This window comes from Meriones unguiculatus, chromosome 10 (genome assembly GCF_030254825.1).
Source record: "Meriones unguiculatus strain TT.TT164.6M chromosome 10, Bangor_MerUng_6.1, whole genome shotgun sequence".
Taxonomy (NCBI): Eukaryota; Metazoa; Chordata; class Mammalia; order Rodentia; family Muridae; genus Meriones; species Meriones unguiculatus.
The window spans coordinates 33,391,210-33,418,307 of NC_083358.1; the positions used below are offsets into that span (position 1 = coordinate 33,391,210).

Below are 27,098 nucleotides of genomic sequence, written 5' to 3' on the forward strand. Positions count from 1 at the left end.
TTATGATTGTAAAAATTTTATTCTCTTTAATAACAATAATTCCACTAAAATTATACAAAGTACATTCAATACTTAGAGTGGCAGAAGGGCAGGGAGAGGAAGCCAGTTTGTCCTGGAAGCATCATCCGTTGATTCTGACAAAGGAAGCCCAGCTGGGCTAGGGGAAGTTGGGGGTGGAGGTCTGGTTGTAAAAAAAAATTGTGGATTGGTTTAAAAAAAAAAAAAAAGCCACCCACGAGGAAGCAGGGTGAACGTGCATGTTCCTGGAGAGGCTAGGGGCTCAGCTGGCATGCTGCTGCTGGGCATGGGCTCAGGCAGGCTCTGAGTTGGTGGGGGGCAGGTTTTTATGCTTGAAATACTGTACTACTTGCTGAGGCAGCTCCGCCAACACTGCTTTGGCCAAAGTTTCTTTTGCTGCCTGTGGGGTCCAGGTCAGGAGAAAAAGGAAAGAGGAGGAGGATTAATGAGCAGAAAGCGAGAGATTCACTCTCCCAGAACTGTGATAGCAGGGGCCCATAGAGTACAATAGGGCTGAGGGCCAGGGCCATCTGAAATGAGTGGCCCTCAGCCCAGCCTAATCCCACTACTAGCAGTGACTTCCTTGCTGGTGAAGTGCTCTGCCCTTACAGGATGGAGGTATTTGGGAAAAGACCCTGGGGGATGAATTTGGGGTGGGGGGAGAAACGACTGTTGAGCCTTCTCAGCCAGGAGTGTTTCCTGACCAAGACTTTGGCTATGAGAAGCATCAGTGAACAGTCATGACTGAGCAGCCAGCCATAAGAAAGTGTCAAGTCACGGATTCAGACAGCAACAGATGACCAATACCCCACCTTTGCCCTAGGAAGCCAGGGGAAGAAATAAAATCATTCTAGGCAGATACATGGCGACCATTGGGCCACTTGCTAGAGGCTGATTCCCAGGATTTAAGCCCTGGCATCCCCATAGGCTGTAGGGAACTGAGACTCACTAAGGTCACAGCTTACCTAAGACCATGCAATGCTCATTACTGATCCTAAGATTTAGAGCCTAGGCTGGCATTACATAGATGCCACCCAGAAGTCCTGGATCCCTCCAAAACACAGAATATCTTGTGACCCTTTGCCAACCCTGGCCTCCTCACGTGCCACTTACTCCTCTCTGTAAGGCCAGAGCCACTTCTAGGAAGAAGCTGGCCACTACCACTATCACCAAACCTCTCCCATATTTGGGGGAAGAAAGCCAAACTAACAGGAGGAGCTTCTTGGCTTCCATATTCCCAGATAAGGGCCTGGTTGAGGAAAGGGGAGGAAGCCCTTCTCAGCTTCCATATTCCCAGATAAGGGCAGGAAGCCCCAGCTCTGGGCCTTGGCTCCCACCTCAGCCTGCCTCAGGGTTCTGCCCAGCAGAATGATTCTTACCCAGGACACTACCTAGAGCCATAGTCTGGATTAGGTCCCACCTGGATTCCTTTGGCTTGTGGAAATAATTGGCCACAATGGCCTTGTATCAGGCAAGTGTGACACAGCACCTGGTTCATCATGGGCCAACAGAGAGTATAGGGGAAGGGAGCTGAGAATGACCAGACACCCACCATAGACTATGAGCTCTGTTGCAGACCCTGCTGCCGCCCCTCCCAACCTAGGCCCATACTCACATTGCGGAACTCTCGGAAGGGCACAAACTGCACAATGTCACGGGCTGCCTCCTCGCCTGTGTGTGAGCGCAGTCTACGGTTGTCCCCGTCTAGAAACTCCATGGCTGCAAAGTCAGCATTGCCCACACCCACAATGATAATGGACATGGGCAGCTTGGAGGCCTGCACCACAGCGTGCCGTGTCTCCTCCATGTCACTGATGACCCCGTCAGTGATGATGAGGAGGATGAAGTACTGCTGTAAGGAAGAGTCAGCCAGGAGATGAGTGAAGATTAGACCCTGACACCCTTCCCCTCCAAATCCCCAAGGCCTGGAGGAGGCAAACTGCCTGCACCATGGGACACCTTTGACTTCCCTGTTCTGGGTCTGACCCCTGGGCTCAAGGCTGGCTCTGCCAGTTGCTATGCAGTACATAGCATAAGACCACTAAGACTTAATCTGCTGAGCTTCAGTTTCATCATCTCTAAGCCGAGAGTTACTGCTCAGACCTGGCATCTCAGCCGCCTGACAGGCCCAGGCTTGCCCAGGAACACATTCTAGCCTACAGCCTGCGCAGCTGGCCTACCTCCTCCGTCTTTGTGCCTGTTAGCTCCATACTTAGCACAGAAGGAGACACCTGCACAGGTCATTTGGGCCATCACTTCTGGGGTGTGAATCAGGGTCATGTCTAGGTTGTAGTGTTGTCAGAATTGGGGCAGGAGGAATAGGTAGGTGTTCAGTGGTCACCCTGTTCTACACAGGTACCCAGGAGGCAGCCTTGGTACAGACTGGTATCTTAGGGCTCTGGCTTTCTTAGTCATCAGAAGGTAGGAAGCTCAGGGCTCTGGGCAGCATGGGCTCCAGACAGACTCTACCACTGTATAGTCTGCTCCGTGTCCTGTTACCATGGCAAGTGATACCAAACTTTCATATAGCAAGACGTGTTTATGAATTATTTCAGCCAGAATCCATTGAATAATGAGCATGGGTGATCTGAGGATAAAATGCACACAGGATGGCCTGCTATGGAGAAGGTAGATGACATTCAGGAAGTTCACAGGACAGTCCAACAAGAGGGCCTTGAACCTGAGGTGGGCTGGCACCTCACTTTCACCTCAGTGCTACCCTGGCCATCTTGTGGTCCTGTTCAGAAGATTCTGGTGTTCTCTCCTATCCATGAGATAAACAGATGATCCTTGTTGGGGACTTCTGTCCTCTAATTGCCAAAAAGGAAAGCCATGAAGCTAAGAGAAGGTGGAGGTGACCCAGGTGGACATAGAGCCACCTCTTCACCTAGTAAAACCGTGCAGCTTGCAGACAATACAAAACCAGCCTCCAGAACACCCGGCTGCCTCTCCTGTCCCAAGGTACAAACTACAGATCAGGGTTGGTGGGCTGCTACAGACACTGGCCCCACCCTTGCACCCCCATTCCAACACTGTGCCTTTAAGAGACCAGTCCCCTGGCTGGGGATACTTGTTGCTATGGAGATAGCCAGAGCCCAGCAGTAGAGAGCTGCTGCTGCCAGCCCCTATCCCTGGTTTTATCAGTTCATCTAGACCCTTTCTCTGCCATTGCCAATTATTGTTTCAGGGTCCCTTCTCTAGTCTGCCTTTTATTCACAGTAACCCCACCCATTCTCAGGGCAGATCAGGGCAATATTCCTGGGACTTAGGCTGGCAGAATAGAGAGCTGGAAGAGGCCTGACACTGAGGAAAGAAAGGTCTAATTGGCTGCTCAGTCAAAGCACTTGTCTTTAAGCCCCCTTCTAGCTCAGACATGGGTCCCCAACTCCCTGTGTTGTAGAAGGCTGCCTTCCTTCCCAGGGACCTGAGTGCAGAAGGGCAGGGCCTGACTTCAGGTATAGCAGGAAGGACAAAGTGCTCCTGAAAATACAGGACCTTTAGCAGATGATCTAACTATGAGCCCCCAATGGTTCGGAGGGCTTACATGACTTGCTAAGGTCCCGTAACAGGTAACTAGCAGGTTCTGGGTCCGTGCCCATGTCTCCCTGCTAGAGACACCACCACCTGCTCTCCATTTCCTTTATGTGGGTGTGCCATGTGAGCACATGTGAGGAGACAGGTAGGGTAAAGCCACGTTAGATTCCCCAACACCAAAACATGGCTAGAGAGAAACATCAGTTAACCCACCAGTTACTTCCATTTGCTCCCGTGCCCATGTGCCCATTACAGAGTTGGGGCTCTTTTCATGCTTTCCTTCTCCACCAACCACTGCATCAGCAGCTGGTCCCTGGGAGCCTAGCGGGGAAAAGCTCTCTTGTCTACCATTAACCTGGGGTTGGAGAGTCTGAATGACTGGGACAGTAGCCTAGGGCAGAGTCTGGAGCCCTGGCTACAAACTCCTAACTCCTCGGTGCCACAGCCAGCCTGAGCAAAGCGGGGGCCATCATGAAGGGAAGCTTCAAAGATTCACCACTACCCTCAGAGGCCACCAGAGCAAATCAAAAGGGCTGTTGGGGGAGAGAATGGAGCAGGAAGGGTCGAGAGGGACTGTGAAATGCTGGTGTTTTTTTCTGTGCTGGTCCCTCCTGACACCCTTCCTAGCCACAACTCTAAGACAGCGCAGTGTTGAATCCTCTGCCCCAGGCAAATGTGCACTCTGCTTTCACTGACTTCCAGCGATGACTCCACAGGAGGTCCCTACACACTCCTTCCTCACACCCTAGGTGCCCCTGACAACCCAGCACACACTGCATGCCAGGGGCGCTGAGCCCCATCCAGGCCTCAGAAACAGCCACATCATTAAGTAGCTCAAACCAACTCCCAGCATGAAGAATAGAGCATCTCTTGCAAATTCCAGGCATGCCTCGGAGTGCTAGGACTGCACTGCTACTTCTCCTACTGCATTAATGACTGGATTTAGAAGAATGGACGTGACTACACAGTTCCAGGCAGGGTCTGGAGAAGCTTCATCCATACCCAGGTAGTTTCTGAAAAACCGGCTGCCAAGGGCCCTGGGATGGGAGTAGGAGACATTCCCAGGGGCCTGGCCGCTACCTGTATTCTACCCTTGACACTGGATGCCTAGGCCACCAACCAGGAATGGGACACACACACACACACACACACACACACACACACACAAGCCTTATTGACCAAAGCAAAGGCCATTTTCAGGTCACTCAAACCTGCTTATTACGCTCTAGTGGCTCCCTATTACCCTCAGGAGGAAACCCATAGTGCTTGATGGCTCCCAAGGTCCTGTGAGAAATAGCCAGCCTTCTCAACCTCACCTACCCTGTCAAAGTCTACTTACACATGCCTCTATTAGCTATACCTACCCACCGAGAGCCTCAGCCCTTTCACATGCTGTTTTCTCTGCTGGGCCACACACACACACACACACATACACACTCACTCCTGCACAAACGCATGTACCCATATGAAGCCAACTCTTAAGAATATCTCAAGTCTAAGCTTGAGCATCCCCTTCTAAGCACAACCTCTGCTGGGTCCGCCATCACGTAGGTACCACCTGTGTGGTCCTATAGTAGAACCATTACAGGCTTAGCTGCCCGCACCATTGCAATGGCCTCCCAGCAAACTCCTCACCAGCCTATAAGCTGGACCTGGCTTGTCCAGGTAGCCATGGGGTTGCACAGGAATGCTCAGAAAAGGCACATGAAACATGAATGGGGAGAGTGAGGCCTGCTAGAGACACCACCACCTGCTCTCCATTTCCTTTATGTGGGTGTGCCATGTGAGCACATGTGAGGAGACAGGTAGGGTAAAGCCACGTTAGATTCCCCAACACCAAAACATGGCTAGAGAGAAACATCAGTTAACCCACCAGTTACTTCCATTTGCTGTGAGCTTCACTGTGCACATTACTGAATGCTAGCACCCGGGCAGTGTCCTCAGACAGTTCCACGACTGACACAGCTGTGTGCCAGGCTCTAGGCTGAACAACGCACATGCCCATTTGGTGGAAGCCCTACAATTCTTACAGAAGGAAAGCGCTGTTTGTTGTATGGGTGAGAAAACCAAAGCACAGAGTGCTTAAACTGCCTGCCATAGGGACACAACCAGAAAGAGGGGGAGATGGAGCTTGAACTAGGTCCTTTCAGCTTAAGGTTGAGCCACCCCACAGCCCTACTCACCTCCTCTGGTGGAGAGGGTGGAGGGAAGTGGTCAAGAAATCTGTATTTACTCCTGGGCCTCAGAACGGGAGGGGCAGTGGAGAGCCCAGGCCCTGCTCTCACGGCTAGAGACGCTTAGGCATCATCTGAAGTGACAAGGCCTTACAGGTAACGGCTTACCCCAGGGAAGCCAGGTGTGGCTTGAAAGTAACAAGTGAGACTGAATCAATCTCAGTCTCAGTCTGGTTGGTTCCAGAGGGGTCAGAATAAGGTATCTGCATGGGTCTCAAGTTCTTTCGCTCAGAATGAAGCCTTCTCCTCGCTGGTGAAGGGGGTGGGGGGGCAGAGGGCAAGACTTCCCTGCAATCCCAGAACCCCTCAGTCACGAAGCCGCTTGTCTCTAAACCCCACCTCCTGCCCAGTTGACCCCTGGCTGGCAGTGGGTACAGCAGGAGGCAGGGGACTGGCACACTGCTGGAATGTTCCCTGCCCAGATGGTCTCTCCTGAAGAGGAAATCAGGCCTGTTTTCATGCCTTTAGAAAGCTCATGCAGCCAACAACCTTGTTGGCACCGAGCTTGGCACCCCTCACAGGAATGTAGTGAAGTTGAAGGCTGGCTCTTACTCTGCCCTATCCAAGATATTGTATCTCAGCAACCCCAGGAACTGAAGAACCACAAAACTGCCCGGCCTTGCTGCCAATTTAGGTAATCCCATTTTACATCACCACTGGGGGTCAGCACTCCCAATGCATCAGAGAGAATTGGGCCTTAAAGAAAAGCAGGGACCTGCGTTCTCAGCTACCACAGTCAGGGGGCTAAAGCTGAAACTCATTCAGTGCAGGGCACAGGTCCCTAGCCCCTTCTTGGCTGTCCCTACCTCGGTATTTTATGTGTACTATTCCTGCTTTCCTGAGACAAGGTCCCTGTACCCCACTTCTGTCCTTCAAGGCCTTTTAGAGTGGGGGTGCTTCAGGATTATCAAATGCTAACCTCCCAGGCAGTCTGACACGTTCTCCCATGACACAAACTGGACACTGATCTGCTCTAAGTGCACATAAATAGGGGTAGAGCATGTGACTGGGTTGGGCCCAGCCCCAGCCCTATGTCCTCTTCTTTTCTCAGTCTGTGCCCCTCCTTTTCTCTTTGCTGCTGCTTCAGGGAAGTCAACCTCTGCTTCCCCAGTGACCTCCTCCTGAACAGTCCTGCAGTGGTCTCCTATTCATGATGTAGAGCCTTCCCTTTAGGATAGGTTAGTACATGGTCTCACCTAATCCTATGGAACACTGTCACCCACCAGGCACCCACCAGGCACCCACCAGGCTGAGGGTCTATAGTGAGGTAGGTACAGGGTGCCCTGTCCCATGTGGCTGAATCCACAGCCAACAGGTGCGGAACCTATAGCCATGAGGCTGCTAAGTTGCAACAGAGGCAAGAAGGGCATGGACGATGTAGGACCACACAGAGATGGCCTTGCAGGGCCAGTGAGTCACCATGCAGTGGGGAAAAGCTCAGTTGGAATACCTGGCACCTAACCCTGATGGAAGGATGGAATGACCAGCACTGTAGATACCAAGGTTGGTCGCCTTACATATCATAGGCACACATTCCACACTGCACGCAGCCTTGCTACTGAGCAAGACATACATACATACACACTGAGCAGGATATACATGTCTGTAGCCTTCCCTGTTAGGGCTTTGGACCAGTGTTCCAAAGGCCAGCTCCTAATCCACAGGCATCAGGTAGAGGCCAGCCCCTCCCCAGGAGACTTCTGGGTCCCAAGTCTCACTTCCTACAATGCACCAATGACACTGCTTTCCTGAGTAGGGCTCCAGGAAGCAAGGCTCATCAAACTGGACTTCTCCAGCCTCCTCAGAGCCAGATGGACAACAGCCTGGAGAAACCCTGCATCTCACCGGGACAGGGAAGCAGGGGAGGTGAGATATCTCCCTCTCTAGCCTCACATCAGTAGGAAGATGAGAGCACACTACCCGATCTGATTCCCCTCCTTGGGCAGCCTCATCCCTGGATGCACACACCCCCGCTGCCTACTTACCGTTGCTGTCTGCTGCTGTGTGGCCTGGGCTGCGAACCTGGCCACATGGTTGACGATAGGGGAGAAGTTTGTGGGACCGTAGAAGCGGATGTGGGGCAGGCAGGCTGAGTACGCCTGGGCAATGCCATCCACACCTGCAAAAGAAGACCTGGATCAGCCCAGCACCTCTGTGTCCCTGCCACCACCACCACCACCACCTTATCCTGCTACTGACATCTACTGCGTGCTCCCCAGAACGTCACCACCATTGCCAGCGTAGCCTTGAAACAGAAAGCTCTCAAGGGCAGGTCTAAGGGAGTAGCCGAGAGCCTGACTGAATCAGATAGGCCTGAGTTTAGGCCCTTCCTTGCTGCTTCTGACTGTGGGTTGGAGTGAGCTGTTTAAGCTTTCTGAGCCTCTCCCAAGAGGTGAATGACAAAGAAGGGGGCTGACAAAGGGGTGACACAGGGAGTTATCTGGAGGTCCATTTCTGAACACTCCTGGCTGCTCTAGTGGGGATGGGGTTTCATTGCTCCTTACACAACAGGTGCTCTGCAAATAGCTGCTATCACGACCAGCCAATACTCCACAACTCTCTATTCTTGGCCAGAAGACCTCTGGCCAAGGGCTGACATGGACCAACCTGAATTTAGACATGTCTTTAAGAACCTGTACTACACCAGAGCCCAGGAAGCACAGGACCTCACTTACAGCCAAGTGACACCCTCTTTCCAAATCATGACTACATCCTGGCCCAGCCTCGGGATCCCCCAAAAGGGAGTGGACATCTTTTTCATTCTTTCCAGTATTATCTTTCTCCTCGTCTCAGTTTCTGCACATGTCTTGAGGTACATGTGCAGAAGGGGCAGATCTTTCACTCACATCCCCCTACCTGCCAAGCCACTGTCCATCTTTGGCCATCAAGGAGACTCTTCCAGCAGAGAGGGGCAAGAGGGAGATGAGAGCAGGCATGCAATGCTGCCTTTCTGGACTGCATGGTGCTCTGCCAAATGGTCCCCCTAATTCTCATCTATATCCCCATTCACCCAGGGAAATGAGTTAAACAGGTCATTTTCTGCTGTCCTTGGGGTCACCCTGCCTGTCCTTGGGGAAGGTAAGGGCTGGTAATGTCCCAAAGAGGTGCAGTAACTCTACAAGGCTTCACAGCCAGGAACAGGCAGCAGTTATCCTTGAACCCAGGACTGTATGACTCCACACTCCACTATTCTCACCCATCACTCTGAGTAAGTATGACAGGGAGGGGACAGGAAGGACAGAAGCCCTGTCCCCTCCCACTGCTTGCTTCTTCTGTATGCAGGGTCCACACTCACCTGAGCAGAAAGGGTTGGTGGGGTTGAAGTTGATGGCAAACTCATGGGACACCTAAAAAGCAGAAGACACACTGAGAGGCAGCCTCCTGCCCCATACCTAGACCACCCACCTCTGAGGATTCACTCTCCCACCCTGCCACATACAGGTTATTAATCCCAAATCTTCCTCCCTCACTTCATAATAGGGAGACTGAGACCTTATATGCCTCTGGGTGGATGGGGGTAGAGGTGGGGGGAAGGTCCAGGCTTCTGTGTTCCTCCCTTGCTAAGAGACCTCCTGAATGGGACAGAGATGGCCTCAAAGGCAGTGGGGGCCCTGGACCACTAGGAATGCCCCTGTTCCCTCTCTCCATTTGGGGAGCCACTTGTGTGGGCCTTGAAGACTTTTTCCCATCTCAGCACCAGGCGGGGGTGCTGAACAGAAGTCAACCTCACGCCACGCAGCTATCCGGATTGGCTGACCACCACTCACAGTGAACTAAGGACCACACCATACAGTGGGGCTGAGAGGGTCACATGCACGCTGTGCAGATCCCCAAGGTCTGTTTCTGCATCTGTGTCTTCTCAGTCTGGGGCTGGAGAGTGGGCTCAGGGGTAAGGAGCACACGCTGCTCTTACAGAGGACCTCAGTTCAGTTCCCAGCGTCTACGTCTGACGGCTCACAACCACTTGTAACTCCAGCTGCAGATGAACTAACGACGCTGGCCTCTTCGAGGGCTTAGTCACATGTACAAACTCCCCTCTGACACACAAGTGTGTGCACCCACACATGTGCACACACACACCCTTAAAGATAAAGCAAGCCTTAAAGAAAAAACCAAACAGTTGCTGAGCCACGAGGTTGGGTCCCAGATCCACTCTGTCACAAACAAGGACTTCACACCAACTATATGCCAGACACTAGCACAGCAGGAGAGAACCAAGCGCCTCCACACCACACAGAGAACACAACCAAGGCACTGGGGGCTGTAAGAACAGTGACAGGGCAGAGAGCCAACAAACCAGGGGGAGGAGCCATGTGATGGACACATGCAAAGGCCCTGAGGTGGAAAGGAAGAGAGGAAGGCAGGCTCATAGGACAGGGGTGAGGTGGCAGAATGACAGAATGAAGGGCCAGGAGGGCCAGCCCGGCATCTTCTGGCAGTGCAGGAGCGGGGACAGAACATCTGTGCTCTCCTAGCCTCATTATAGTGTGCTGCTTCAGCACCCCTGGGTGCTTAGCCTGGCCAAGCCCTGGCAGGCACCCCCAGAGTTACCCTGTGACATTTCCAAGGCTTTTGCTCAAGAAAACATCTCATTCAGTCGAGTTCTTTGGAAGCTGGCTGGTGTCCTAGCAACAAGCTCTTGCTGGGGCCTGGCCACTGGCTCACCCTACCTGCCTCCCCCCTGGCGTCTATGCTTGCCCGGAGGCTCAGCCTGGGCCTCACACTGTGCAGGGCGAAGATGTCCACTGTGCCTGTGTCAGACCCAGAGCCATTCTGATGCTCCAGAAGGGCAGAGAGAGGAGAGGCCATACTCATTCCAGAAGCGTGCTACACAGCCTGGTGCATGAGAGGGGGAACTGGCTGAGCTGGGCATGCCATCCCCACTGGCTCCTCCTCTAGGAAGCAACAGGTTTGGACATGATCCTAGAGTCCATCTGCCCTCCCGGAGCCCAGGCGCCTGGGGTGAGGGTGACCTTGGGTAAGCCACATTAAAGCTCTGAGCCTTGGCTGTTCAGGCTGTAAAATGGAATAGAGTTCTACGGATCTGGTTGCAGGAGCTCTCCAGCTCTGTGGCCCGTGTTCTTGGTGATGTCTCAAGTGGGGCACCTAGAGCTTCCTCCTGCCATAGGTGAGGTCCTTACCTGCCCTCCACCATGGCCACCCCATGGGCATCTTAGGGTGCCCTGTCTCCTTCCCCGCTTCTGAAACCTGCCTGCTCTGGCCCTCCTCCCTTCCCAGTATTCTGTCTCTAACCCCATGTCCCATCAGGGTTGCATGCAAAGCACTCCAGAAGCGAGCAAGCACTGCCTCTTGCCCTTTTGCCTTTCCCGATTTCCATGCTGTGGCTTCTCTCTGATCCATTCTCCTGCCCCCTGGCTCAGCCTTGCATCCCTGGCCAGCTCTGTGTGCCTTGCCTCTCCATCTCACCCAGAGTTGGATAGTGGCCCTGAGATCCAGACCATCCTATGCTTGTCTCCTGGACTCGCTCACAGAGGTATAGGACACACAAGTGCAGTCTGGGATGAGTGCACAGCAGACAGAAACCCAGAGCTCCCCCACCCCTGATTCTGTGTCAGGCCCAATTCCACCTCAACCAAAGGAGACAGGGTCTGTTACACTCACCTTCCAGTCTGGTGGTAACTGGGCCCCAAACCCCAGAGCAGGAAACATCTTATCACTGGCCAGACAGAGAGAACACGAAATATTTGAGTACACAGCCCCATATACACACCCGCTGCACCACACTCTTCCCTCCTTCCTGGTCTGCTGGTGTGTAACCCCGGGGACAGAGAGCAGAGAGTTATTCTCCACTAGGCCCAAGTCTAAGCCTACTTCTGGGTGGCATTGACCAGGGCTTGACACATTTGGTTTTGTTGTTGTTTGTTGTTTTGTTTTGTTTTTAAAGACAGGGTTTCTCTGTGTAGCCCTGGCTGTCCTGGATTCACTTTGTAGACCAGGATGGCCTGGAACTGACAGAGATCCGCACGCCTCTGCCTCCCTGAGTGCTGGGATTACAGGCGTGTGCCACCGTGTGAGCTCTGGCTTGACACATTTTTATCCAGGGCAGACACTTGTTTGATTTTGACCAATGGGCCTGGGAGCACTCTAAAGATCAGTGGTTTGTCAAAGGTGGTGGCCCCTTTGACAAACCTCTGTCTCCAAAAATATTAACATTATGATTCATAACAGTGGCAACATTACAATTATGAAGTAGCAACAAAAATAATTTTCTGGTTGAGAGTCACCTCGACGTGGGGAGCTGTATTAAAGGGCTGCAGCGTTAAGGTTGGGCACTGCTGCCTTATATCCTTCTCAAACCAAGACCCCATTAGGGCCAGATCACAGCAGAAGCGAATGGACTAGGTTCAAGCTCCTGACTTCCTGTTTACAGCTGGGGAGAAACACTCCTAAATGATAACCATGACCTCCCTTCTTCATCCACCCCAGAGCCTAGTTTCATCTTCTTTTTCCTGTTCCTCATATCTACCCCCAGCCTTGGCCTCTCACAATTCCTCAAATGTACGGGACCCCTTATCTCAGCTTCAGCTATTACACTCCATTTGAAACAGGCCTCCCCAAATCCGTTTTCCCTAACAAACTTCCACTCATCCTTCAAGGCCCAACCAAAATGGGTACTTCTCTCTATGGGCCACTGATGAGTGCCTGAGACCCCACAATGCCTCTCTTTAGCGCTCCCTTGACTTCTGCCTCACACGTAGATAGAGGTCTCTGCCGAATCCCAAAGATTTGTGCTGATGAGAGCTTCCTAAAGGCAAGCGCACCGTCTTATTTAACTCATGCAGCATTTCTATCAAAGACACTCTGGCTACTGTGGAAGGTGAACTACCAGGGTCCAAGATAGAGCAGGGAGATGGGCAGGAGGCAGTGGCTCCAGCTTGGTATCCTGAGCTCACTGGGGTTTTGCTGAGTCTGAGTGCTCTGCATGTTGTATGTATTTTACTAAGCCCTGAAAGCGTGGCCATCCTTTAGGCCCTGGTTCCCTGAAACAGGGCCATTCGGGCCCTAGTCCTCATCTGTGTACATTTAGATACATTCTTAAAACAAAAACAGAGTCTCACTATGTAGCTCTGGCTACCTAAAACTCACATTGATCTGCCTCTCTCTACCTCCAGAGCACTGAGTGCTGGTCAGACACATTATTAAGTCCCACCCCGGCCTGTGTTCCCTGCTGTGAAAGCAGAGACTGCATTCTAACCGCTAAGTTCATCTTCCATCCTAATGTACTTTCTTACTGGATGATTGGAACACCGCATGTAGAAAGATCCTAGTTTGAACCCTAGCTTAGTCGGTAAGAGTGCGGTAATAGGTTGGCAGTGTCTGCCATGGGGAATGGAGGGGGCAATGACTGTGTGTATGCCACTTGCTCTCCATTCCTGGGTTTGCAGATCCTAAGGGTCCCTTCTGGCTCCGACAAGCTGAGCTTCCCAGTTCTGAAGGGACACCAGCTGACCTTCAGAGTCATCCCCGAGTATACCTGTCATAGTCCTGAATGATCTGTCCCACTGCCCAGATGGCTGACAAGTATTCGTTGGTGCCCATGGGATTGATATAGTGTAGAGAAGAAGGGTCGAGGGGATTCCCGTTGGAGGCTGTGAAGTCTATTCCAACCTGCAGAAGGAGAAAAGGGGCAGTGTGGCCGCCAACCCCAGCACAGCCTCGGGGGATGGAAGGGCCTAGTGGGCCCAGGACATCTACTCCTTTCCCAGAGCCGGTAGTCGAGATAATGGCTGGAACAAAATACAGCGTGTCTAAGTTCATGGCACCTCAGTCTAGGGGGGGATAAAAGGCAGATGAGTGGAAAGTTCCTAAGATGCTTCCAGACAAGACAATGAAAGCCAGATGTGTCAGCAAACAGAAAGGACCAGGGGAGGGTCTCCGAGAAGATGGCAGAGGGAACAGTGCGAGGTAGAACACTGATGGCAGGGACAGGGACAGAGGTGGGCAGAGAAATGCCAGGGACAGAGGCATGACCGAAGTAAACGGAAGAGAAGGGAGGGAGAACAACTGGATAGTGGAACTGGGAGGAACTAGAGGGGTTTGGTAAGCACAGCGGGAGGCCCTATGTAGCCCTGCTCTACCCCTAGCCAAGCCTGACTCAGCTCCCCACCAGGATAAACTCCTTATGCTCTCTGAGGCCAGTTGCATCCCTTGCCCCAAGCATGTCCTTGCTAGAGTTTATCTGCTGAGGCAGAGGCCTGAGTCCTAGGGAAAGACCACAGATGGGTTGGTGATGGGGAGGGGCCTTACGGTGAACATGAGCTGGCAGCCTCCCAGGATGTAGTCCAGGAACGAGTAGTTTCGGTGTATCTGGAAGAATTGGTGAGTCAGTGGGTCCTGATTTTGACTCTGAATGTCCCTGTAGGAGTTGGTGCTTGTGTCTCAGGGGAGGCTAAAGGCTGGGTCTGATCTTACCACAACAGACTCCAAAGCTCTCTAGTAAAGACCACGAGTGGATAAGGACCTCAGAACACAAGGACCACTCGAGGCAGGGACTGGTTTCCCAGACCAGTCACACCTGCCTATCAGTCATCTGACAGAGAAGGTCTCCATTCACCCTCGCTGGCTCCCTTGCTAACACACACAGGGTGCAGATGCCCATCCCCGGTCTCCAGAGCAAAGCTGAAGGATACCATGACTGCTGTGAAGGCCTCTGCCTCCTCTCAGCAAAAGCACGTTGGCCTTCCCATGTCAGTGGCATCAGGGATCTCTCCCAGATAAATGTAATTAAGCAAATTTTTAAAGAGGCATCCCTCTCCTATGCCTGTCATGTCTGTGCTTGAGAAGGTGACAAATTCGTGGCCAGCCTGGACTGCACAGGCAGACCATCTTAAAATCGGGCTGGACTGAGCAGGGCAGTGTTGGCGGACACCTTTAATCCCAGCATTTAGGAGGCAGAGGCAGGCATATCTCTGTGAGTTCAAGGCCAACCTGGTTTACAAAGTGAGTTCCAGGACAGCCAGGGATACACAGAGAAATTGTCTTGGGAAAAAAATAAAAATAAAATCAGGCTAGACTGGAAAAAACAGCCAGGCAGATACCAAAAGTTGTGAGTAGCAGGTGTCTCAGAAATGGATCCAAAATCATGCTTGGCATTTGCAGAGCTCTGTCTGTGGCACTGCCACTGAAGGTCTGTGTGACCCTGTTATGGTGCTGGAGGCCTCAGCAGGCAACCAAGCCATAACTTCCTGTTCCTCAGGCTGAGCTGGGTGCACTTGACCACTCAGGCCGCCTTCTTTACTTTCCCACCTGCCAATGTGGTCTGGCCACAGTGCTCTGAGTCTTGGTGGCCTCATTTCTACCAGAGAAACCATAGCTACCTGGGTCCTCACTGATGGTAGGACGCTTGGACCCCCAGGCTCTACCCCACGTGCTGAGTGTACAGAGTAATGCTCTGGGGTAGACAAAAGTGGTTCCCTATAGTCCCCTACCCAGAAAATCACCCCGGAAATCATCTCACACCCTTGTGGCTCTGTACAGAAACAGGATAGGAGGAAAAGCTGTCGCACACTCTATCGTTTTGACACACCCACTCTACAGACAAGGAGAAGAGGCCTCTGTGCAGCACACGGGAACACCTTCAGCTCACCTTGCATGATCTCAGGATGATGATGCCTGAGTTCTTGTAGCCCTTCTTCTTTCTCTGCTTCTTGGGGTTGATGCACTCCATCTCCAGCTGGCACCATGGGAAGGGAGCCATGTTCATCTGGGGTGTCTCAAGACCTCCCAGGCTCCAGAATTCCCTCCACAACCTAGACCCAGGGCTAGATGACTCCTCCAGAGAGGTTCCCTGGATACCCACCTCCCAAACCACATTCTAGTTGTCCAGGCTCTCACTTATCCATACCCCCAACCTCTACCCCACAAACAGGGAGAAACCGAGGCTCATAGAGACTGTCTTGCTCAAGGTCATGTAGGGAGGAGAGGTGTGGCTGAGTGTCTGCTTGGTTCAAAGTCCTGGGATTCTTTGTAGTCACTGCTGAAACCCAGGGATGCCAGCCCACGTGCCCTTCTTACCGGGACGCCATCCCGAGCCTCACTCATCTGTAACACAGAGGTCTGGAATTCGCCAATGAAGTCATGGCCTCCATTGCTGTCATAGTCGTAGCACATGACCTGGGACAGGTCAGCATGGTCAACCCAGAGTGGTCCCCAGGGGTACTCTCAGCCTGTTAGCCCCTGAGCGCACAGTATGGCTATTGTGTGGGCATTGCTTCCCATAGTATGACCTGCTTAGCCTTGGGGCTCCTGAGATGCCTTCTGTAGGAAGCCTTCCATGATTATTGGGAAAGCAGACTGAAGCCACCCAAGGAAGGAGGCTGTGCTGGTTACTACCCACCAGACATCTATCTGTTTCTCCTCTGGCCAGGCTGGGATCCTCTGTAATCCTACCTAGAAACTCTGCAGTTCTTGGAGGGAGGGGGTGGTACTGCAGCAGAACTCTTGGGGGTGGGGATCCTGCCCATGTCCTGAGGGCCAGGCAGATCTAGGCCTCCTGCCTTCTTCTTACCAGATGGGGCTCTTCCCATTAATAAGAGGAGTTTCAAATGAGTATACCAGGAGCCTGCTTGGGGTGGACTAGGAGGTGGGGCTGGCAGGGTGGCAACATGGGCCCAGAGTCACTAACCTGGATGGGCTTCTCCAGGTCCCCATCACACAAGGACACCAATGGCACAGTGAACGGTTTCCACACAGGGTCCAGAGTGTACTTAATCACCTGGGGGACAGGAAGGACAGAGTATTTTCACACCCATGAGAGAAAGGTATGAAGAGATGGGCAAACCCATAGCCATGCTTCCAGCTTTGGACATGGCTGGGGCCACACACACCACCCCCTACTGTCAGCTTAGTTGACCCAAGGCCCCTCTTACCTACCTCAGTCCTATGGACCAGCATCCATTTACCATCATCCCCTGGCTTGTAAAACTCGAGAAATGGGTCTGACTTCCCGAAGAGGTCCTGGCGGAGGTGGGGAGGGGGAGGCAGGACATGTGTGAGAGGGCATGGCCTTACCAGATTCACAGGGGGCTAGAATGCACCCCAGCCACCTCCCTGATTCATAGTGGGTGGCAGCTATGGTGCAACCAGGCTGTCCCTTCTCTTCCCCCACAAGGTTCAGCCACAGGCCTGGAGCTACCCCTGAGAAATGAGAACCCCCCACAGGGAGGCAAGGTCTCTGGAGCCTTGGATGCAGAAGGCACAGCCACAGCCGCAGCAGCAGGCTCTATGAATGCCATGACTTTCATGAAGCCAGGACATGAAACCTAAAACTACAGTGCAGGCCAGTGGCATGGCTCTGCAGGTGACAGTATTCTCCATCAAGCCCGATGACTTGAATCTGCCTGCCCTCCAGAAACCACATGGTAGAAGAAAGAGAGCTGACTGCATAAGCTGTTCTCTGACTCTGTGTCCCACAGTTGTTGTGGATCCCTCCAAACGTAATAAATCTATGATGCTTGTCACCAAACGGCACGATAGCCTCTGGAAATTCACTTAAGTTAAAAAAATAAAATAAAAAAAAAAGGCACCCTAAAGAAGTTGCACAGAAGTGAAGGGGACAGAGCGATTCAAGTAAGAATGTACAGGACAACAGTGTGGGTGATGACAGGCAACTGAAAGACCACTGTCACTTGTGTCTCCTTCTAGGAGCACTCAAGGAGGAGTTGTAGAAGGACAGTTAGAACGTGGGAAGGGCACCATGACAGTGTTCACAGAACAGGGTCCCAGGAAGAGAATGCAATGGGCCTGAGACAGGATGCCTGGTTGCTGTGGCTCCATGGCAGAGCCTGGGCCTTGAAAATTAATAAAGCTGAGGAGAGGGAAGAGGGTCTGGTCTAACTGGGTGGTCAAAGCGGAGGAGGGGGAAGGGCAGGAGTCAGGACCCTGGAGGATCATGACAGAGCCCTGTGGAGGGAGTGTGAAAAGTGGGGCCACAAGAGGAATTCCAGTCACAATCGGCCTCCCTTGAAGTGGCAGGGCTCTCTCCCACGGTGGGAGAAGGCCTGACTTGAGTGGTTCCATGTTTAGCCTGTCCCTCGAGGGAAATGAAAATGCGGTAGTCAAAGAAGGCTGGCTCCAGAGCCCAGGGCTGGAGAAGACTTTGCTGTTGTTGATGGAAACCCTCTCTGACTGGCTTACCTTCTTGTCCAGCTTCCTGCCAGCCAGGCTCAGTGTGATGACACGGTTGTCTGAGAGCTCCTGGGCAGCAATCTGAAAGGTTGAAGCTATGAGGGGAGGGAGACCTGCTCCTTCCCTCCCCCACCCTGCCTGGATCCAACTCTCCAGGGTTAGGTGCAGGGAAAAGACAGAGTCTTTTAGAAGTCAAGGTGACCCTTGACTTCTAAACCTTGGTTTCCATTTTCTGGGAAATGGGATAATTATCAGACTGGTCGTGAGGACTCAGAAAGTGAGTCCTGTGGCTCAGGAGAAGGTATGTAGGACATGGAGAGATTATACGAGGACTATGGGGGTGCTGGTTATGAGCCACAGGGAGAGAAGTTCTGTACCAGGGAGCACATGCTTCCTCAAGCTCTCTCCCCAACCTGAGAGCTCTTAACTGCCAAGAAGCCAGAGACACACAGCCGAGTAAACTGAGGCTCAGGGAAGGATGGAGGACCCAAGCTAGTCATCTACTCCAGCCTTCCCCATAGCCATGGCCCTCAGACCTCAACACAACTGCCAAGAGCCCACTGTGGCCTCTCCCCACAGACAGACTCATGGCCCTGCCTCTAAGATGGGCTTACCTGAGGATGGTCTTGCTTGAAACTGGCCATCCCTCTAGCCCCTGTACCACAGCCCAAGGCCCCGGGGCCCTTTCTCCCTGCCTGCTCTTCACTTACACTATAGGATGATATCTACTGTCCCATCTCCAAGAGGAAGAAACCAGGGCCTAGAGTGGAGCTACTGGCATCCCAGACAAGAGTGGAGTCTTCTGCTGGCATCTGACCTCAAGGAGGCTGCCCTGAGATCTACCTGTGAACTCAGAGGGAGGCTGCTGGGAGGAGCCTTCCCAGCTGCAGCAACAGCCTGGGTGGAAAGCATCTTGGGGTGTTTGAGGCATGCTATAGATTTGGCTTGCTCTAAACTTGGGGCACAACGTGAAAGGGCAGGGAAGCAAAGCAGGGACTGATGGTCCTCAGAGCTTGAAGGGAAGACTGCACAGGAAGTAGGGAGCCACGGGTGTGAGGGGGAGGCCCCTCCAAGAGCACACAGAAGCATGAGCTGCCTTCAGCAGTGCATCACAGTCTGTATGCGGAGTCTTGCTAGAGGAATGCTCTTGCTCCTCTCCAGCCTCATTTCTCTCATGAGATGGGGTTTGCCCTGCCTTCGAGGCCCCTAAGGACCAAGGAGCCCAACCACAGGAAGAACCTGCACTTTGCTGGAATCACTGCAAGGTGCAGGGGGAACTATTGCAGTCACTGGAATCATTCTGCTGAGACAGAATGCATGCATCCATCAGGCATTTATGAAATGCTCTCCAGGGGTGTGAGGGGGGAAGCTGAAGGGACTAGTATTGGTGGGGGATGCTGTGAGGGTTCTGGACACCCCTCCCCACAATAATAAGGAGGTCCCTGGCCCTGAGCCGCATCGCACCATGTAAGGCCTTCTGACAGTCCCCCAGCCAGGCAGCCCTCAGCGCATCATCTGCAGAGCCAGGAGCCCGTTGCTAAGAGACCTGTTGCTAAGTTGTAAGTTGGGCCTTTTTACTCCCAACAAAGCTGGTGATTATCTGCTGGAGAAACAGTCCATTGATGGGGGAGGGTGGTGGAGACAGAGAAGGGATGCGGAGGGCAGGGAGGGGGCTGGTACCGTGATTAAGCCCTTCCCTGCAGGCTTGTCATTCATCAGCAGCAGAGGCCTAGTGATCTTCTTGCTGGAGACAATCTGGAGTGGGAGAGACAGACGGGAGAGCTCAGGGAGGCAGCAGGGGCTCTCGGGGGCAGGTCAACAACAGGACTGTAGTGACAGCACCATGTATCACGCTGTCCCCACTTCTCTGCGTTAACAAGTGGCTGGCTGGCACCGGGTTTGGTTGCTCCTTAAGGGGGAGCTTTCTGCCTGGTCCCAAACCCACTGGGGCCTGCTGGCTCCTGGGGTGTCTGTGTGGCAGATGGGGAATCTGGGAGAATTAGCTAGGGAAAGTAGGGGTGGGAAATCCTGTCCATCTGACCCCAAGAGCAGAGGTTGACTCTGAAGCCCTCATGTACCCCACTCAACTCGGAAGCCCCAGGCTCACCGTGCCAAGGCTGCAGAAGAACTGACCCAGGAAGTCATGCTCGTCCAACTGCGCACTGGACTTGTCCTGATCAAACAGGGCGAACTTGAGCTTCTGCACCTCCTCGAAGTGGTAGTCCAGCACGAACTTCTTGGAGAAGGCTGGGTTGAGGTTGTTGACGGCTGTTTCTGTCCTGTCGTACTGGTGGGGGGACACAGTAATGGGAGGCAGAGTCACAGTGGCCGGGTTCCCTCTCTACCTAGCTGCTGGCAGTCTTTCTACCACTTCACTATCTCAGGGCGCTTCCCGCCAGTACTCAACGACTCATGGGCCCCAGCTCGTAGGAGGACACTGCAGTTCAGACATCAAGTCAAAGGGAGGCAGGTGCAAGATTGGAGCCCAGTCCTGACTCCAGAAACCTCACTCTTCACTCTATAAGCCCTCTCCATTCCCAGGGAACAGGGTAAGAGCTCAGGCCACAGCCCGGACTGGGTAAGTGACAGAAGACAAACCCCTCTCCCCATCTGGGCCTGCTTCTACCTCTGTCAGATGAAGGCCATGGACTATGTGGGGTTTTTTTGTTTGTTTGTTTGTTTGTTTGTTTTTGCTTTGGGAAAATCCTTTTCTCAAAACCATACTGTATTCACTGCTAAGAGAGGAAATAGAGAGGAGGTAGGTCGAGGAGTGGGGTGGGGTTTGAGTGGTGGTGATTGTGTCTTGTATGGAATTCTGGATTTGTCTAGTCCAGCATGCCCACTTGCTTTGGACACCAAAGCCTGGGTGGGGACAGGGCTGGGCAATGTGGGTGCATGGTAGTATAGGCAGGAATCACCACTCGGCCTCAGAACACACACAGGAGAGCCTGAATGACCATCTATTTTGAGACCTGGGCTGTGTTGGTTTTTCCTTCCACCCGGGGTTCCAAAGGCAGGAGCAGCAGGATTGGACGAGGCCTTGGCCTGGGCTATTTTTAGCCTGTGTGCACAATCTGGGGGTAGCAGAGATTCGGGGGAGAGGTGTCATAAGTTTTGAGGAGACACCATTCCCTAAGGAGCATGGTCCCAGAGACAGCACAGAGGGGATCAATAACTGCAGGCCTGGACTGTCCCTGGACCCCTGAGCTGACCTAGCAACACATTTCCCTCTCTTGGCTATGTCACCAACACACCGGGTGATACAGAAACCTTACCTACTCCAGGCTCCACTTTCCCCTCTGTAAATTGGTCAACAATCCCAGCTCCTTTGAAAGCCTTTTTTTTTTTTTTTTTTTAATCACAAGAACGGAACATCTGTGAAAACTCCTGCAAACTGGAGCGTGTTCAGTGAGCGCCTACCACTGTCTGGCTCAATACTTATTGAAAAACAGGAACTCAGTGTAGTCGCACATCTGCCATGCCAGCGTTGAGCTGGAAGAGGGAGGACCAGGAATTCTAGGTTATCTTCCCATACATAAAACAAGACCGCTAATACACGTGCGTGGAGAATGATCTGAGACACTGAGCTGTGAACAGGGATTTTCCTCGGTAGGCAGGTCTACAGCCCATAGGTTGTCTTCCTCAAGTTAGTCTGAATTTGATAACAACAAACATAGCTTCCTTTTGATAGAATCAAAACGAGTTTTGAAGGCTGCTGACAGGAGCAGTTTGAGTTTCTTGGAAACCTTCCTAAACTGCAGCCCTTCCCAACCTCAGGCCAATCTTCCAGCTCAGAAGTCCTAAAGTTATTCTGTGTCTGTGAGGGAAAAATAAAAGCCCTAGTTTACTAAGGAGACGGGCCCAGAAGGGGACAGTAGTTCACCTGAGGTCACATAGCAAGGGGTGGCATTTCTGGGCATGAGTCCATTTCTGGGACCCAAGACCTAGCAACTTACTTCTCTTTGCGTCTGGCCAACAGGGGGATCGTTAGGAACAAGGCAGGAGGTTACTTACAGAAAGCAAGTCTGTGCAAAACTATAGAAGCTTTGCCTAACTACAAGTCATATAAACTATTAGGATATAATAAATATGGTAATTATATATTTGTGAGTAATAATTTAGAGAGAAATCAAGCTATATATCTATATATACTTTTTTTTTTAAGACAGGTTCTCATTATGTAGTCTTGACTGGCCTGGAATTCACAGAGATCCATCTGTCTCTGCTTGTACTGGTTTTAAAGGTGTGCCCCCACACCCAACTGGAAATATATTTTAAAGTAAGTATTTTATTTCCGTCTGTATTATTTAAATTTTTCTTTTTTTGGTGGTAGTGGGGGGGACATGGACTTATTATGTAACCCTGACTGATCAGGAACTTGTGATCCTCCTGCCTCAATGTTGAAATTACAGGAGTACACCACCACACCTGGCGTAAGTAATAATACACTTAGATTGGTAAAAGGTGACAGTTTCCTAGGCCATCTTCCAACACCAGCCCTCATCCCAACGAGGCGACCCCAGCATTCCCTGGATCCAGGAGGAGACCCTCTGCAACCCAGCCAGTCCTTGCCCATCAGACACTTGTGGCTGGCCTCACCTCCATCCACCTGCCGTTGTCCTCTATAAAGAGGACACAGAAGGGGTCAGACTTGGAGGTGACGTCCCGATCCAGCAGGTTCTGGCCACTCACTGACAACTCCACTTTGCACACACAGCACTGAGAGCCCAAGGGGATGGCCCCTGCGGTGGGGGCACCCCCATCCGGAATGTAGGCCATGGGAGTTGGTGGCGGCAGCAGCAATAGTTCCTGGCAGTCTGAAGAACAGGAATGAGTGTCAGGAAGGGACAGATACTTTTCACAGGCTAACTCATCACAGGGAGGCTTCACCACTTGACTTTCAATACCTGGGTATAGTCAGGGTACACTGGTACAAGCCTGTAATCCCAGTATGAAGGAGGCTGAGGCAGAAGGCTCTTGAGGTTGTGACTAACCTGGATTAGGCAAGATTCCATTTCAAAATAAAACAAAGAAGAAGGTCGTGAAATGGCAGACAGCGTGTGTGAGAGAGACACAGGCAAAGGCTTGTCGGAGGGAGAAGATAAGAAACTTGGAGGGAATGAGGAGTCTCAGAGAGGTATATGGTTTGCCTTGCCTTTTCTCAGGCTTCTGTCTTTACCCATGAGCTATACATAGGCCCTTGTGTTGCCCATATAAGATCACAGGGCAGCACAGGACATGGGTATCCTACATGCATTGTGCCAGAAAACCAGGGCTTCTCCTGAGCAATGTCTAGGTTAGCATCTGTGGTGAGTTTGATGGTTTCAGGTTTCCTTGTTGCTTTGACCATGAAGGAAGTAAACTTCTGGTAACTTATTCAAAACTGGACCTTGCTCACTGCCTCATATGGTCCTCCTACATCTCTATGCCAAGCCCATGGGGCTTCAGAGCGTCTGTGAAGTGTGTGTGCACTAATAAATGAACAAATATGCCCTGCCCAACTTGATCCTGGTCTTCAGCACAGAACTGATCCTCCCACCATCCTTGACTTCTTCAATCCCTGCTCAGGACCAACGCACCTCTCCTACTGAGGCTGGGCACTGACACTGCTAATGGTTAGTGGCTCTGTTTTCCTCAGAGGACAAGGGTCCATGTGCGGAAATGGAGAGACTATCTACACAGGGGTAGGGAGCTGTAGACAAGCCCTAGAAACAAGCCCAACGTTCTCTGTATCTGTTTCCTAGCTGCCAACACAATGTCCTATCTTGGTTCTTTGAGATCCCCAGGGGCGGAGGCTATCTCACAAACACACACACGTTAACATGGGTGATGAGCCTAGTTTCCAAACACCTCATAAAGGCGTCATTAATATTTGGTCCCCTCACCGCTCAGTAAGTTACTGACCTGTATCTTCCCCAGGAGGCAGCTTGGAGCCCTGCGCTTTAGAGCATGGTAGGATCCCGTTGTTTTCTACCTCAGTCTTGTGGGGTACCTAGGAGTACCACCCCTTTCCAGGGAAGGAAACTGAGGCTCACACATTTCCTCCAGGTATGTTGGGTACCTAGCACAATCCCAAGACCTGCCAGTTGCGTACAGAGCACACTCCAGTCCTGGTCTCACCTCTGAGGCTAGAGATCCAACGGAGTCCTCCTCCTGTAGCCTGGTCTAGAGACTCTATAAGCCTAGGTCCCTACGGCCAGTCGCGCTCTACAGTGAGAAGTGATGGCAAGCTAGAAGCACGGTTGCCCTTTGTGTGTGTGCATTCACTTGTGTGTACATTTGTGGAGGCCAGAGGTCAACACTGGGCATCTTCCTCAATTGCTCTCTGCTCTGCTGTGTGTGCTGCAGGCATGAGTGTCGGGGTGCATATACTAGTGCCCACACTGGCAGAGGCTGGGACAAGATGCCAGGTTTCCTCCTCCATTGCTCTGTCTTATGCCTCACTCCCTTGGGATAAGGTCTCTCACTGACCTCATCTTTTTGGCTAGGCTGGGTGGCCACTGAGTTCTGGGACTCCTCCTGTCTCTGTCCCTCGATGTTGGGGTTATAGGCACCAACAGTCATGCCTGAACATTAACATAGAATCTGCAGCTTCAAACTCAAGTCCCCAGATCTTCATGCTTGGAGAGCAAGCACCCTTAGCTGCTGAGCCACCTCCCAAGCACCTCCACCTGATTTTCTGAGACAGGGTCTCTTGTTGAAGCTGGCACTCACCTATTCGGCTACACTGGCTGGCCAGTTGGTCCCAAGGATCTGCACGCTCTGCACTATCACCCCCAGCACCGGGATTACATGTGCACATTACCAGCCCTTTTACAGGGTTGTTGGGGAATCGGAGCTCTGCTCCTCATGCTTGTGCCTGGGCTGTCTCCTAGCCCTTTTAGTGTGTGTGTGTGTGTGTGTGTGTGTGTGTGTGTGTACACGCATATATCTATTTGTTTGTTTATTGTGGGAGGGGCATGGGGGGCATGAATATCAGAGGACAAGCTGTAAATCAGTTCCTCCCTTCCTTCCTGAAAGGAAAGAACCCCAGGGATGAGCAAAGGTTGTGAGGCCTAATGGTAACTTTACCCACTGAGCCACCACCCTCACCTCCCTTTTTTTGAGGTAGGGTCTCACTATGTAGCTCAGGCTGTCCTTGAATCTATAGTCCTTGTTTCTGCCTTTTGCATGCTGGGATTACATGTAACCATGTTTGGCTTCTTGTCTTCTCAACTGCTCACTTGGCCTGAAACAGCTGTCATGCTAAGGGGCAGCGGCTGCTGTCCCACAGAAGACCATATCATAGGGCTCTACTCCCCAGACCGAAGCCCCTCCCCAGTGTCAGCTTCCTAAGGGACACTGTAGATAGGACACAATGCCTGCCCAGGGACCTTTTGGCAGGGAGAGCGAAGAAGCCAGTTTTCAGCTTTCTGCTCCTACTGGCTGTCCCTAGAACCTCATTACAATCGCAGTTCTCAAAGTATCAGGACAGCACTGCAATTTGCCGACAGGATTTATTCTTGTTGGTAAAAATCATTTTCTGCAAGAAGGGGTGAGGAGTGACGATTGTGGTGTAGGCAGCTGGGGATGGAGAGCAAAGCCTCAGCTGGCCAGTGGGCATCAAAAGTGTCCACAGGGTCTCCTGTTCTGCCTGTGGTGGGCACGGGCAGGATCATCACCCTACTTTACAGACAGGAAAAGCAGAGACAGAAAATAAACAAACACTGCCTAGGGCCGCCATCAGGAAGCAGCAGAGGTTGCTTGTGAGGCCATCTCTTGATACCCAAGCCAAAATGGGCCTTCTCACCTAGGGAAGAATACTGGGCAACCAGGCACAGCCCAGGAACCTACCAAACCAGGGAGCTGGGGACCAAGAGGCAGGCTTACAGCCAGGGCTGTAGAGCATGAGAGCCAAGGACCAGCCAGTTTTATATATGTATGTATGTATGCATGCATGTATGCATGTATGTACGTATGTATTTCATAGTGATAGGGGTATGAAATTAGGGCCTCCTACATCCAAACTAAGTGTGCTACTCAACTATATGCCCTTTCTTTCTTTCTTTCTTTCTTTCTTTCTTTCTTTCTTTCTTTCTTTCTTTCCTTCCTTCCTTCCTTCCTTCCTTCCTTCCTTCCTTCTCTCTCTCTCTCTCTCTCTCTCTCTCTCTCTCTCTTTCTTTCTTTCATATTTTTAAAGTTTTGAGTCAGTATCTCACTAAGTTATCCAGGCTTTGATCTCATTCTGCAGCCCAGCAGGCCTTGAACTTGACATCCCCTGCCTCAGTCTCCCAAGTAGGTGGTATAGCAAGCCTGTGCCCGTAGGCTGGCCCCATTCATTTTATTGTGGACCCAGAACCCAGGTCCTCAGTTCCTCCAGCATCACCCTATCTGTGCCCTCATATTCCCCACATCACTGACAAATAGGTGACACCCCCCTCCTAGTCTTATTTATTTATTTATGTTTGTTTTGTTTTGTTTTGTTTTTGAGGCAGGGCTTCTCTGTGTAGCCCTGGGTGTCCTGACTCTGCCTCCCGAGTGCTGGGATTAAAGGCCTGTGCCACCACTACCCACCCCCCTACCTACTATTTGTAACACTGGCACCTCTACACCAAATTTCATGTACCCTAGGCATGGAGTCCTATAGCCCAGGGTGCTGTTCCCATACAGAATGGGCCAGGCACACTTTCTGGTGCATCACACATGTAGACCTTGACACACATACACACTATACACACACACACAGATACAGACACACACATACATACATAGTTCACACACAAGCACACTGATACACACGAGCACCCATGTGCGCACTGCCCTAAGGAACAAAGACCCAAGCTCACATGACTAGTCTGAGTACACAACCTCATGGCAGTCACCGCCCTGTCCACATACCCAGAGTCTTGCCTTCGTTACTACGCTAACACCCCGCCTCTGACTAGCTGAGGGCACAGGCTTGAAGGCCTGGTCCAGGAACTCCACCTGGGTCAGCTCCAGCCCCAGCTGAAGGAAAACAGCTCCATGAATGGTGGGTGGGCGGGGAAGTGGACTCCTCCCCAGACAGGGGCAGGGCTCCCATCTCCAACTCACCCTCTGGCAGGAAGCTTCTGGATCCCCGAAATGGGGAGCACATGGTGTCTGAGGTTGGGACAGGCAGGGGATCAGAGTGGCTCTTGGTGCCAG

General features: G+C 52.1%; 1 protein-coding gene across 2 annotated transcripts in view; it reads right to left on the reverse strand.

Annotated features, from left to right (window-relative positions):
- Positions 1-27,098, reverse strand: part of Cpne2 (copine 2) — a 38,283-nt gene continuing 11,185 nt past the window's right edge. The window contains exons 2-16 of one of the 2 annotated variants that reach the window (XM_021654992.2): positions 22,533-22,750; positions 20,041-20,220; positions 19,614-19,688; positions 17,943-18,014; positions 16,680-16,763; positions 16,432-16,521; positions 15,822-15,920; positions 15,394-15,480; positions 14,055-14,114; positions 13,282-13,415; positions 11,409-11,463; positions 9,082-9,133; positions 7,772-7,905; positions 1,634-1,870; positions 1-418 (exon numbers count right to left, since the gene is read on the reverse strand). In XM_021654992.2, coding sequence (XP_021510667.1) covers positions 311-418; positions 1,634-1,870; positions 7,772-7,905; positions 9,082-9,133; positions 11,409-11,463; positions 13,282-13,415; positions 14,055-14,114; positions 15,394-15,480; positions 15,822-15,920; positions 16,432-16,521; positions 16,680-16,763; positions 17,943-18,014; positions 19,614-19,688; positions 20,041-20,220; positions 22,533-22,712 — 1,647 coding nt within the window. In that variant the 5' untranslated portion in view covers positions 22,713-22,750 and the 3' untranslated portion in view covers positions 1-310. Of the gene's footprint in view, positions 419-1,633; positions 1,871-7,771; positions 7,906-9,081; positions 9,134-11,408; positions 11,464-13,281; positions 13,416-14,054; positions 14,115-15,393; positions 15,481-15,821; positions 15,921-16,431; positions 16,522-16,679; positions 16,764-17,942; positions 18,015-19,613; positions 19,689-20,040; positions 20,221-22,532; positions 22,751-27,098 lie in introns of those variants that run through there. The other variant, XM_060392194.1, reaches the window with a different exon arrangement.